The 13,658-nt window shown below is 34.8% G+C and overlaps 1 protein-coding gene across 6 annotated transcripts in view; it reads right to left on the reverse strand.

Moving 5' to 3' along the window:
• The window catches only part of LOC132698194 (paired box protein Pax-5), a 259,029-nt gene that overhangs the window by 42,436 nt on the left and 202,935 nt on the right, over positions 1-13,658 (reverse strand). For all 6 annotated transcript variants that reach the window (XM_060664133.1, XM_060664135.1, XM_060664132.1 and 3 more), the window contains one exon: positions 1,672-1,898. In XM_060664133.1, coding sequence (XP_060520116.1) covers positions 1,672-1,898 — 227 coding nt within the window. The remainder of the gene's footprint in view (positions 1-1,671; positions 1,899-13,658) is intronic.

Below are 13,658 nucleotides of genomic sequence, written 5' to 3' on the forward strand. Positions count from 1 at the left end.
TCAACGAGCGAACGGATGATATCCCGGAATATAGTGTCATCATATATATATATATATATATATATATATATATATATATATATATATATATATATATATATATATATATATATATATATATATATATATATATATATATATATATATATATATATATATATATATATATATATAAAAGACACATAACCAAAACAGGCATTGACTGTTATTAAGAAAGGACAATGATTTTTGTTCACAGTTGACTTAGTTGAAACAGATACAACCAAAAATGACGTCATTCCAAAAAGTTAATGAACCCACTATAGATACAATACATACAAATTTTTAGTTATTAGATTTAGTTGCACTTTACCTTAAACTAATGGTAGTTATAGTAGTATTTTTTTTGTTTTTCAGGGTTAGTCAATTTCGTGTTATTTTTCTTCACGTATATTTTTTCTTTTCTGTTTTTTTAAGTTCTTTGTTGTTCACATATTCATACATATGTTTTTTACTAATTTATTTATTATTTTCGCAATAAGCTGGCCTGAGGGCTGTTTAGCACCATCTGATATTTTTGGATAACTAATTTGAAGATTTTCTATAAAATTCAGTGTTTGGTCAGTGTAGTCAGTGTAGTATGGTCCATTCCCGTATTTCGATTCTTAATAATTCTCAAAATTAGCATATATAAAAGAAAATAGTTTGGAAAAGCGAGGAAAGAAGATCGAGTTTGTCGGATTTTGATAAATTTATGGAAAAAGAAACAACTTTGTCCAATCAAATTTTTCGAGATATTCAAAAATAACCATTTTTTTAAATATTTTTTTGAAAAATTTTTATTTTAACAGGGCAATAAACTTTCCCGATTCCCGATTCCCGACATTTGCTAATACTCATTAATATGGTGCGAGCTTTGTTAGTAACACTGTGTAAAAACTACCATTTGTGAATTCCGAAGAAATACACTTTGAATCCCTACAACTTTGCACAACTTTTATTGTTTCTAAAATATCAAATGAATGTCCTAAGAAGAAAACACTAAACTACTGAAATGAAAATATTGCTGAAAAAGTATTTTTTAGCTATTCTTTAGCTTAAAAAAAGCCTTATTTAACAACTTCAAGTTTGATAAAAAGCCTTTTTGGAGATATCGACATTAATTTAAGAAAATGTGGAAAAGTTGAAACACCGCCACCACTTTCCTAGCAGAGATAAAGTAAACAGCATTAAATAAAAAAAATGCATTTGTCTCAGCTTTAAAGTTAAATAGTTAGAAATTTTTGTAGACACCAAGTTTTAAAATTCAAGATAACAATTGTGTCGAAAATATTTTTCTGCTTCTTCTTCTTCACCGTTTCCCTAATCCGGTAACACTATGGTTCATATTTTAGACGCGTAAAGCGAAATTGATTAAAAACAAGCAGCAAATGTTCTCGAAACAGGAACAAAAACCGAAAAGGCGGTCGGCGTCGCCCCGATCTATTTCGGCGTCGACGCCGTTCCGCCATGTTGCCAACTTACAGAGCGTCTGTGTGATTTGCGACGCCAAATTAGCCGGTCGTTCCAAACAACGGACGCTATTAACGCGTCTATGCGGCACTCATTAGGCCCCCAATCTAACGACTAATTCGACGCTTTCGTCACCGTTCGCCGGGATTCGGATCGGGTCAGCAGTACGGCCGAACTTACCATGATCGTCTATCCTCTTCCTTTTGATGCTATTTCCGTTGGGGTCGTGCTGGAGCCCGAGGATGCCGTTGATGCTGTAGCCGCCAGATCGTGGTTCAGTCATTTGGGTGGCTGGCGCGTGCGCAATCACCGACACGGAGCCGCCGGTTGACGCGACCGACGAGCCTCCGCTCGTCGCCACTTGGTGTGCGTGTTTCGCTTTCTCCGCCGCCTTGTTTCGCACGATCCTGGAAAATAAGATAACATGTACAGGCCGAAAAAATTTTTGTAGTTATCACAGCAATCACAGCATCCTGGCCATGCTCCATGAAAATTGGGATGGGTATTTTTTTTTTAATAAAAAAGCGGAATTACACTTTTGGCGTCTTTTACTAGTCTACCTGGACCTAGAAATGGCAGCCATTCAAACTCCAGTCATTCGGAAACAACTTTTTCACTTACTGGAGAATTCGTGGTGTAACGCTATTTCTGTCAGTACTTCTGCAGAAGTGTAAAGACCAGAGGAAGGAAGTGTACATATGTTTCATAGATTATACAAATGCATTTGACTGCGTCAAACAAAAGAAATTGCTGAGCATTATTAAAAGTAGTAGTAGTAAAAGTGGCGTCAGTAAAATTAGAAAGTTCCGAAACAACAACGATACCCATAAAACGTAAAGTTAGACAAAGGGAGTGTGCTGAGTCCTAAGCTTTTTAATATGTACTCAAAATTGATATTTGAAAGTGCACTCGAAGGAACAGAGGACGGCATAAAGTAAATGGTGGATTTGATGACAGCTCTGAATGCCTATAAAGACTGTTGGATAAGATATCCCCCTTAAGCGACTCGATGGGCCTTAAGATAAATACAAAAAGACAAGGGTTATGGTAATAAATCGTAATCCAAACCAATGCACGAACATAACTGTAGATGGAACACCAATAGCAAGAGTCCCGAAGTTCAAATATTTGGGCAATTGGATCAGAGTAAGTTTCGAAATGGCAGGAAAAAATTTCCTAAAGATGCGAAACACTCTCTGCGCAAGAGTATAAGCATTCAGACAAGACATAATTTTATCAAATGCTACTTGTACTCCACACTTTAGAGTGTTGGGTTCTGAAGATTAAAAGTAAGCACAATCAATAAGCTGGAAGCGTTTGAAATGTAGGTGTATCGAAGAAAGTTAAGGATACCATGCACAAATTTGGAAGGTCTACATCGAGCGAACAAGGTCTTTATTGAATGGAGATGACACTTTAAGAAAAAGAATTCCATTTTGTAATCTTGTAATACTGTGAATACTACGGCTTAACAGCAGCGTTTTCTTATTCATAAGACATAGTTTGGTTCCCAACTGCTTTGTTTTAACCATAGTGTCTAAGTAAGTTACTGTGCTGTACATTTATATGCCGGATGATAAACTAAATTATGAGATGTAATGTTTAGCAAGAACTTGGAGAATATTGAATATAAAACTTTTCTTTGCATTGTTGTAAGCTAAAAGAATTTCGAGTTTGGCCCAAGAATTAAATCAATATTGTTGTACTTTGTCAATTACAGTATCTTTGTCTCATTTTTTTATTGAAAACGATCAGATATGAAATTACCGAGAGTCGAAAAAGTTGAACTTATTCGTACATTTTATTACTTTTTTCTTATGATTAAAATATAAGATTTTGGGCAACTTGCTGATGTTTTGGCAGTCAGGTCAGCTCAGTTTTAGTTAAGCTCAATAGTCCAATTCTGTAACTTTATTATTCAAGAGCTATAGGTCACTTCCATAGGTAACAATGCTCTTGAGCATATTATTATAAGTTCTGTGTATTTTGTCAGGATATTGTTCCGTCCCATAGTAGGTCATTAACTTTTCTAATACAAATGTATCCTCGACACTGATCTATTTCTTGACTTGTTCTTGACCCAGAATACGCTGTTGTCCGCCAATGCAGATATATTATGAATTGTTGATATTCACTTCCAGCCCTCACTTGTCGTATCCTTCATTAAGCTCGCGGGTCATATTCCCTAAGTCTTCATACATTAGGGTATTTGATCTTCAGCAAAGTACACATCTGCGATTTTTTCTACATCTTTGGGGCAACAACCTTCTTAAAACCATTTGTCAATACCAAATCCTTTTGATAAAGCCAGTCCATTCTTTATTTTACTCGTGTTCTTGTTATAGAGTAATTTATAACCGAATATGATTGCGCAAGTCTAAAGTTTTTGATGCTACGTAAGGAACCCCTCAAGGATCAAATTTGGGTCCTTTACCTTTTTTTGATTTTTATCAACTATTTATCCATTACGTTAATATTATCTCATTTGTTGTTTGCGGATGCCTAAAGATCTTTCTGGACATCACCATGACTGCAAGGAATTACAAAACTTTTTACTAGTTGGTAAATAAGTGTTGACCTCCGAAACTTAACGGCGTACCTTTACTATCATTAAGCCCGCATCAAGAACAACGGCAAGCGCAATCAGATTACTGAGCTACTGTGTTTGAAACTGCTCAGGTCTGTCCAATAGTTCAACCCTTAACATTGTATTAAATAAGTAAACTGGAATATTCATCTATAATATGGTTGGGAGAGTGTCAAGCGTAAATGCTTAAAATTATTTCCAGTTTAAGTTACATAGATATTATCCTTAAAAGAATTTGGTCAATGTTTGTTACTCCTGCTTTTTGACATGGAGTCTCTCAAGGTTTAAAGTATGCGCTATCCTTCCTTATTCTTTGAGGGTAGGACCATATAACCAGTATGCAGTACAGGAACTTATGAAGCAATAATGAAAAAAAATTAAAAAGGTCCATTAAACATGCGCATGTGCGAGATTCGTCTTTAAGCCATGATCTTGCGGCATGGCGGCGGAGAGATCGTCAATAATTCGGATGCGGCATTTTTACGGTAGTATTTTTTGAAAATATGGCTAGATCTCGTTAAATGTTCTCGGAAAACGACTTAGGTGTGTGGAAATCTACGAAAATATCAACGCCGCCCGCGGCACATCAATTTGTACCATAGTAGGGCCACTATATTATCTAATAGCTATGTGTGTAGGATCAATGTGATGGTCGAACAGCACTTTATCAAATGTATCTAAACTTAATACACATTGCTGTGGGTGTGTGATATTAACTTTTACTTGCTGTACCCTGTTGCTTTCAAATGAAAAGATAGTCCAAAGGGTAATTTTTTATCATTACCATGAACAATTTTTGTTTTTGGGCAGGTTTCGATGTAAATAGTGGGCTATCGTTTTTTATCGTTTAGTTTTATTTTAAGTCTTTTCTGTCATTAAAAATAAAGCAGTGTTATTATTATTAATGCTGATGTCTGTTTTTTCCAATGCTTCCCAAAGTTTTAATTGACTGACGCTGTAGTACGCTTTTGTTGAGATCGACATACAGGTACAATTCTTGATTTCTAGACTTAATTCGGGCGGTAAAACAAATGAAATTAAAAATATATATATATTGGAGATTGAGCGCCCTGCAAACTCTCGCACGCCTAAATGGACTTTTATTACCCTTCACTCCGAGGACTATAAAGTATAGGAGACGAACGTATCGCATCCAAGCGATGCCGCATCGATTCAAATCCATCATAGGGAGGAAACAACCCCCAACGGGGCCCGATGGAGGGCCACTTAAGGCAAATTGTTTGACAATCCCGTTGAGCCAAGTAATCCTAATAAGGACCGATCCATTGATCCGGACGCGGACGCAGATATACACGAAACATGCCCTTCGGATTCCTGCAAACGGTATTTTGATCGAACGGTCCGCAATTTCAGTCGAAAAATAAATCAAGCCATAATGTCGCGGCGTAATATATTTAAAGTTCCCCTCCCGGTAGCGGGATATTTGGGGGCGATTTATCTGTTTTCTTGGGCTAATGCTTAGCGTCATCTTGGCCCGAACTGCGAAACAAACTACCTCCGCCCAGTCTCCCGCGGTTCCAGGGGGGGCAAGGCGGAAACGGACATGACGCCATGCGGAGTAGAAACAACGGAAGACTACTCGAAACAATAGAGATGGGTTTTTGCGTCATGGCAATTAGAGCGTCGCAAGATTCGGGCGACCAGTGGCGCACATTGGGGAAAAAAATCGCCATGCGATAGGTAGCTTACGCAACGCTCAATACTTTTGCAAAAACATCTTAAATTAACAATTTCCGGACAACTATTATTGTATCTTATCCAAAAAGCAATTTATTCATAACAAATCAAAAAAATATGGGACAATAGGTGAAGTCTCACCCTTTTCATCTTCAACTTTTTTATACGAAGGAAGCAAACAAACAAACACTCATGGACATCAATCTAAACACTCCAGAAACATTGGCACACATATCATTATCGTTCTCATTATCAAAAATAAGTATCAAAAGTAACTATTTCTATAATTAATTAAGAATAAATGCTTTAAAATATTTACTGGTAATTTGCTCATCACTTTAGAAGCTTTATACGAAAAAGATATGTTTCTACACCCGTCTGTAAAATACCTAATCTAGCGTGCGGGAAGCGTCACTTTACCACGTCAATTTCGTTTCTCACGAATCCGAGCCATTTCGGACATTTCCGAGATTTTACCGCACGGATTTGGGAGCGATCGGATGTTTTCGGAGATATTTCCCACGCTTTGAATTTTGACGTTTGTCAATTCTGACCGTAATGTCAATGAATGTATTCGTGCTGTTTTGCGAAAATGTACCCAAAAACTAACGGTCGTAGAAAAAGTATAGTATGCAACACGTTCGGTAAACTTTTAACTCACTCGTTTATTAAAAACTCGCTCCGCTGTGCTCCGTTCGTGTCAAATAAACTCGCGAGTCAAATGCCGTACTTGTTGCATAATATACTATTGAAATAATGTTGTGTTATGTCGAGATAAAGGTACCAACTGTTTTTTTCCCGTATTAGTGCTATTTAGCTCCGGAGAAGATACACCCTTTGTAGACCAATAAGGTGGGTGGTTTTCAATGTTTTGTAAGTAAAATTGGAGAGGTGAACGTATCTGAAAGATTTAGGATTTAAATGTTTCTGTCTGCATATACCATATAACGTATTGTATGAAAATCTGAACTTTTAACAATTTAAGCACAATTTATGCCAACATTATTAGAAAACTTTAACAAGTTAAATTACATTATTACTATTATTTTTGTAAATATAAATATTTTAAAGCACATAGTGTGCTGAAGTAACAGTGTGTGTTTGTTTTCCTCTTCCGTTACCGGTTTAGTGTTCTGTTTTAAATTGTACTCTTTTAGAGGAAATAGCCAAGTTGACTATAAGTTTTTTAGATTTTGCAACTAATGTATATACTTTACATCACTTCAACTTTGACTTAGGTATGTAGTTATCATTGTTTTCTCTATTGCGTGTTCTTTCTTCCCGCGATTGATTCTTGATCCCGGGTTTTTATCTAATATTTTTATTCTAATTTTTTAACTTTCCATTCTTGCCACATCTTGTATTATCAAGTTTAAACGTAATAAAATAAGAAGTTGGCCAAAAATCAGACGTTTACTTTGTTGTGTTAGAACCGATCACCACTATTCAAGTTGCAACTGAGGGACACAATCGACATTAATTTTTTAATCTTAGATTATCTTTATATAATGTGCCAGGTAGCGCACATATGTAATACAATTTCTACATTAAGGTGAGAGGTATTTATTATACCGGACGATTCACTGTGAATGATTTGATAGACATTTACGGAAAACATGGAACATTATTCTTAAAATTTGATTGCTCCGGTACTTTGACTTGTTCCAAACATATTTAATAGATCAAATATATCTAAAATCGTTTTGAAATAATACATAGCTGAAATTATAATCTAATTAGTATGTCTTATTGATTATTTTATTTTCTGTAGTGTCATTATTCAACATATCCCTTTTATCTGTGGGCGATTTTTAACAGTAGTTGGTTGATCGTTATTTCCCTTTCAAAATTTTTATATACAATCTCAGCGCTAGGTGTCCATAAATTGGCAATAAAACGCAGAATATTAACACCCAAAGGGCCCAACTACAATTGTATCCCCCGAACATGAACGCCCCGGTATAAAACGCGCACGAGCGTTTGATTAAATCTGTCCCATTTTATCGGCATAAATCCAGCAAAAAAGAGCAAACAGGTCGCACATATGGGGGGGTCGTTCCTACCCCCATCGCGCTACAAATGTAATTACCATCAAATCCGCGAACAGCAAGTCCTGCGGGGGTTGGGTTGGTGCGTCTGTCGCTTTGAAGGAGCAATGGATCGTAAGTAATGGTCTATAGGACATATGGATCAAGAGGGTGGTTCACTAAATGTGTGATAAAGCAGTTATTGTCAAGGGAACACCGTCGATTTCACGTGATGACAATATTAAAAGTGATTGGTATTGAAAAAAACCACCAAAACTTATAAGTTATGTTTATTTTTCTAGAAAGTAGCATTGACCAGATAGAAATCATTTCCATCAAACTGATTGTGATTTTGACTAAAAACCATTTTTATTATTGTTTTGGCTACCTATTGCGATTTTCCTTCCCACATATTTATTTTGGATTATATGTTTAGCGTTATATGTCATGCGTTTAGCCATATACTACAATTATTGAGGCTTAAACTGTAATCTGAAAATTCCAGGATGGCCCAAGAGTTGATAAAAGCCTTTTGCTAAAGTATGTCGAATATGTATTTTGTTTTTGCTCTAATGTTGTTTACGCATTAAACCTATTATTATTTTTATTATTAGTAATTGTTGTTTATATTCCTATATAAGAAGTTCTTGTTTTTAAGTTTTCCTTTTTATCAAAATTCAACTTTGAGTCGATTTTTTTCATCTGAAAATACACAATAAAAAAATTGTAACTTCTAAGAATTGATAAAAATTTGAAAAATTGCATGTATTGAGGAGGTACGCGCTGTGCATTGTTAGCGAAATACAATCCGCTCGCCTTGATGAGGGCGATAACGTAAGAGAACTCTGGTCGGTTCCAAAAGCGCGGCCGTATGGCACGATACGTGATTTGAAAAGAGGCGCTGGCCTGGGAATAATTCTCTCACTCCCCTGACCCCCCCGGGACTGTTACTTTCGCCGATCTAATTGATTGTTTAATTTATTTCTGTCAAAGCCGAATCGTCTCCGGCGATTTTTGAAAGAGAGCGGTCAGGCGGAATTATCGGTGCCGACGAATTCGCCTCTTCAAGCGGGAAGTATAGAGTTTACACAGAACCACAATAAAAACGAATTCATCGAAATCTTAGGTTAAGTTGACACAACTATGCAAGAAAACCATTGACGCCTGAAGTCAAATTTTCCATGTGTTTAATTAGATTCTAACCGTTAGAGCAAATAACCACCAATTTTAAACAGTGCAATTAAAAAATGTTATGTCTACTCAAATAAGTCAATGTAATTAATTTGCCTTTACAAAATATTTGACTGGGTGTAAATTTTAATTCAAAATTATCATTTTTTTTTAGATGTTTCACATACGAAAAATGGATTCGGTTAATGCAAAACGGATAAGTTATGTTTATTTTCCTAGAAAGTAGCGGATAGAAATCATTTCCTTCAAAACTCAGTTTGGCCGTACTGGTTTGAAAAGGGGTGAATGGTTTTGTTATAGATAATTTGTAATTTGCAAGTTATTAACAGTTGCAAAGGCAGTCCAAATTTCACTGCATTTTCCAGACCCGTGACTAAAGTGTCGGAATTATCCGAAGTGGCTCGCGATGGTTAGTAAAAAAGCTGATGTCTTAAAGTAACACTTTCCGCACACTAGACGGGGAGTAGAAAAATATATTTAACCAGAGTTTTGCGAAAAGTTCCGTTGATGACAAAATTTTTCAAGATATACAGATATAATATCTTGCCCTAAAAAAAAATCTCAGCTTGTTTGGATGTCGGGACTTAAATTTGAGTTGCCTTGTTGCAAAGATTTTCCGAACAATATTTTAAAATGAAAAAAAAAGTCAATTATAAATAAAAGCGGATTAAATATAGACGGATGTTAAGAAAAAGCGAACAAACATAGTTGTAAAATCATGTGGTATTTTTTCCTCAAGTTTTTGACCCAAATTCGGAAAGTGCGGAGTCGTTTTGTTTTCTTTTTATTTGTGCCTGTTACTAATTGTATTTTTGTATTATGTTTTCCATGGTCACTACTAAAAGTAACAATAATAAAGGAAAGCAATTTTAGTCTAGAAAAAGGATAAACTTATTAATATTTCTGTTACATTATTAATGGGTACTGTCAGTGAATAGATGAATAAATAGTAATAATTACAATTTCATCGATCACTTAGTCATCTTAAATATCATCTGTATATCGATGACACCAATTTGTATACGTCTTTTGATGACAGTAACAATCAACGAATCAATGAATGTAGAAAAGTAAAGGCAGTCCAAATTTAAAACAAATATTTTCATTCATTTTCATTAAGACATTCATTCACGTTTCGTTATGTTTAAAATATAAGCTTAATAGTAATTAGGTGTTTCACATAAATCCCAATAAATATTTTATATCATGAAGAAAGTTTCAGAAAATGTCATGTTTATATTTAATATACAAACTTAATGATATCACAATTCAAAAATAGAAAAATCATTAGAACTTAATCGACCCGCATTTCTTTCAATTAATATCCGAAGCTAATCGCAACGGTAGAACTAACCGTGAGACAGCTACTACCATAATAACTATACATAAATAAAGGAATCAGACGAGGGAATTACATCAACCAATTCATTTGCAATGTAATAGTAAATAACATTCTATAACAACTGGCTCAAACATTAGGATATAAATTCAGAGGACAATCAACAACGGCCAATTGACTTTTTCAATCAAAAATTTAAGCGATTAAACATGATTGCGAACATGAACACTAAATGCATGACAACATCTAAAGACTCGATAACATAAAGTAGAAATTGATACGAAAATTGTTGAAGAGATCAAGCAATTTATATATCTAGGTGCAAGTTTAACGAGCGAGAGCAAAACAACGATATACGAGGGCAGCGCCAAAATTTCTCGGCCTGAATATGAAAGAAACAGAGTAGAGTAACAATTTTTTATTATTTTTCAATATAATCCCCCTTAACTTCAATACACTTATTACATCTCTTTATTGGCAACTCAATCCTTTTAAAAAAATATTCTTTTGGTTTGTCTGCAAAATGAGCTAAAACAGCTTCGTTTAACTCAACTTCGTCGTTAAACCGTCGTCCCCGTAAGTCCTTTTTCAAATATCCAAACAAATAATAGTCGCTGGGGGCCATATCTGGACTATAGGAAGGATGATCTATTTGTTGGAACCCACACTCTAAAATGGCAGCTTGTTCAACACCAGCAGCATGGACAGGTGCATTATCGTGCAAAAGACGCGCGCCTCTGGTCAGTTTTATTTGACGTTTTACACGTATGCAGTCTCGCAATTTATGTAATAATGTTGCGTAATATTTACCATTGACAGTGGTATTAGTTTCTTTAAAATCTATCAAAAGAATTCCTTCACAATCCCACAAGGTCGTGGCCATCACCTTTTTTGTTGACTGGCAGACTCTGAATTTTCTTGGAGGTGCTTCGCCCTTACGACGCCACTCCATTGATTCTTTTTTCGATAAGAGGGTCATAATAGAGAACCGTAGTTTCATATCCCGTTACAATAGTTTCTATTACTTCGGTTCCGACCCACAGAGTTCCAAAAAAGATGTCGCATACTCGACACGGCGTTGTATTTGATAGCCGAAAGGTTTTTAGGAACCCATCTTGCACTAGCACTTGTATCAGAAAGCTTAGTAATATCTGAGATTTCCTTGACCTTTACACGTCGATCACTCAATACCACCTCTTCCACAATGGCAACAATATCTTCCGTTATGACCTCCACTGGTCGACTAGTTCTTGAATCATCTTCAAGGGACTCTTGCCCCATTCGAAAACGTTTTGCCCATTCTTTCACTACAGAATACGAGGGAGAACTTTGACCGTACACACCATCCATCCCACCATAAAAAATATTAGGTGCTAACCCTTCTTTTGTCAAAAACTTTATGACTGCTCTATATTCAATTTGCGTTATTTGCGACATTTTTTCATACTGTCAATAAAAAACTATTTGATGCAAGACTTCAATTTTTTTTTCGCAGCCTACAAAGATATGTATTTAAAAGAAGACAAAGTTTTATCGTGATACTGGAGCTGCATCTATGTCTGGCCGGGAAATTTTGGCGCTAACCTCGTATAATAGCGCCGTTAGACCTATATTAACTTACATATGTAGCAGCTTGTTTTTTCAAATAAACTTCCGCAAGCTACTGTAATACTGTTTACGAAACTTCTGGATTCCTCTTGCGTTGATTGTTGATGAGTCGCCAATTATCCAGTTGGCTTGTTCTGAGTTTAACCGAACCTATTTCCATTCATCAACAACCGACGCAGGATGAATTCAGAAGTTTGGTAAATAGCATCTATCTTGTCTGTTTCAATTCAGTGTAAATCGCCTTTAAATTGGTTTCCATAATAAAAAATAAAAAATAATAAATATTTTCATATGTGTTATAGCTTAACTTTAAACACGACAATTGGTTTTCGAAAACTATAAAAATTGGAAAACGAAAGTTTAATCAATGAAATTGTTCAAGTAACCACAGAAAGTTGGGTTTATTATCATCTAAGTCGCGGACGCGATACGAACAAATATACCAAATTTTTGAAAAATGGTGCCTAAAAAACATTTGTAAAGGCGTTTCATTGACATATTGCTAACGGTTACATTGAGAATTCTGTTCATTATTGTTTAATCTAAACTACTGTTTTCTGTGCGTCCTCCAGACCGTTGATTATCTTCAATTAAGGACACACATTTATCTTCACCCTTTTATTACTTGACCACCATGTATATGTTCAAATCTTACAGGATAATTGGGCAATTCGTGAGCAGATTATTTTATAAGATGATCACAGTAATAGAAAATTTAGTGATAGTTTGTTTCCTATATCCTCTATTTTTTATGATAGATCATTGTTTGGTTTTCATTTGGTCTTATTGTATTGGTCTAGAATATTTTGTGAAGATAGGAATTACATAAATTTTGCTGTAATATTCATTAATGCGTTAAGTTAGTTTTCTATCATTACTCAATGAGACAAATTCTTTCTACGGAGTGAGCAATCAAAATTATACATTTGTTATAATTCCTTCCAATTTTAACGAGCTTGTGGATTATCCGGTTTTACAAAGTTTTAGAGAAATTCAATATCTATAATTAGTCACTTCTTGTGCAAGTGTTATATTTAATTTATCTACAGAAGGATCCATAAAATACTTTAGAGATTCGAGGTTACTGAGAGTCTAAAATTTAGGGTCAAACGGTAAACAGCGGTATCGAAAATATGGATATTAGAACGTGGCATTAGGAACTGTTGACGTTATATGCTTTTAATGCTGCTTTATTCTGATTAACAATCAAAATGACTAATTAATTAGTATTGAATACAACAACAATATTTTCCTCAGATATTAACACGAAATGTTCAATTAACTTTTATCGTTTTACCATCAAGAAAATTTATCATTTAATTCAACAAAATTATTTATTTGAACCTTATCAAAAATATATTTGTGATTGAACACTGTGTGTAAAGCAGCTACACTTCTAAGTATAATTTTTAAATTTCTAAATAAAATATCTCATAAATCAGTATGGATCCAAATTTTATCTAAGTTATTTGGATTAAATTGTAGTATTTTTAGCTCAGTATTCTACGGTTAAAATATTTCCAATTATTAATGAATCACTCTGTGTATTATTATTATTATTATTGAAAAGTTTTAACGGGCTATAATCAAGGATTAGTTGACTTGGCTGGGATATTATTTTAAAGTATACAAGTATACAATTGAAGGCGTTTTACTTTTAAGGAAAAACATTCCTTTTGTATCGGCGAACGAACCGCAAAACGAACATGGCGACCGA

Source organism: Cylas formicarius, unplaced genomic scaffold, assembly GCF_029955315.1.
Source record: "Cylas formicarius isolate icCylForm1 unplaced genomic scaffold, icCylForm1.1 PGA_scaffold_2__14_contigs__length_35257938, whole genome shotgun sequence".
Classification (NCBI taxonomy): domain Eukaryota; kingdom Metazoa; phylum Arthropoda; class Insecta; order Coleoptera; family Brentidae; genus Cylas; species Cylas formicarius.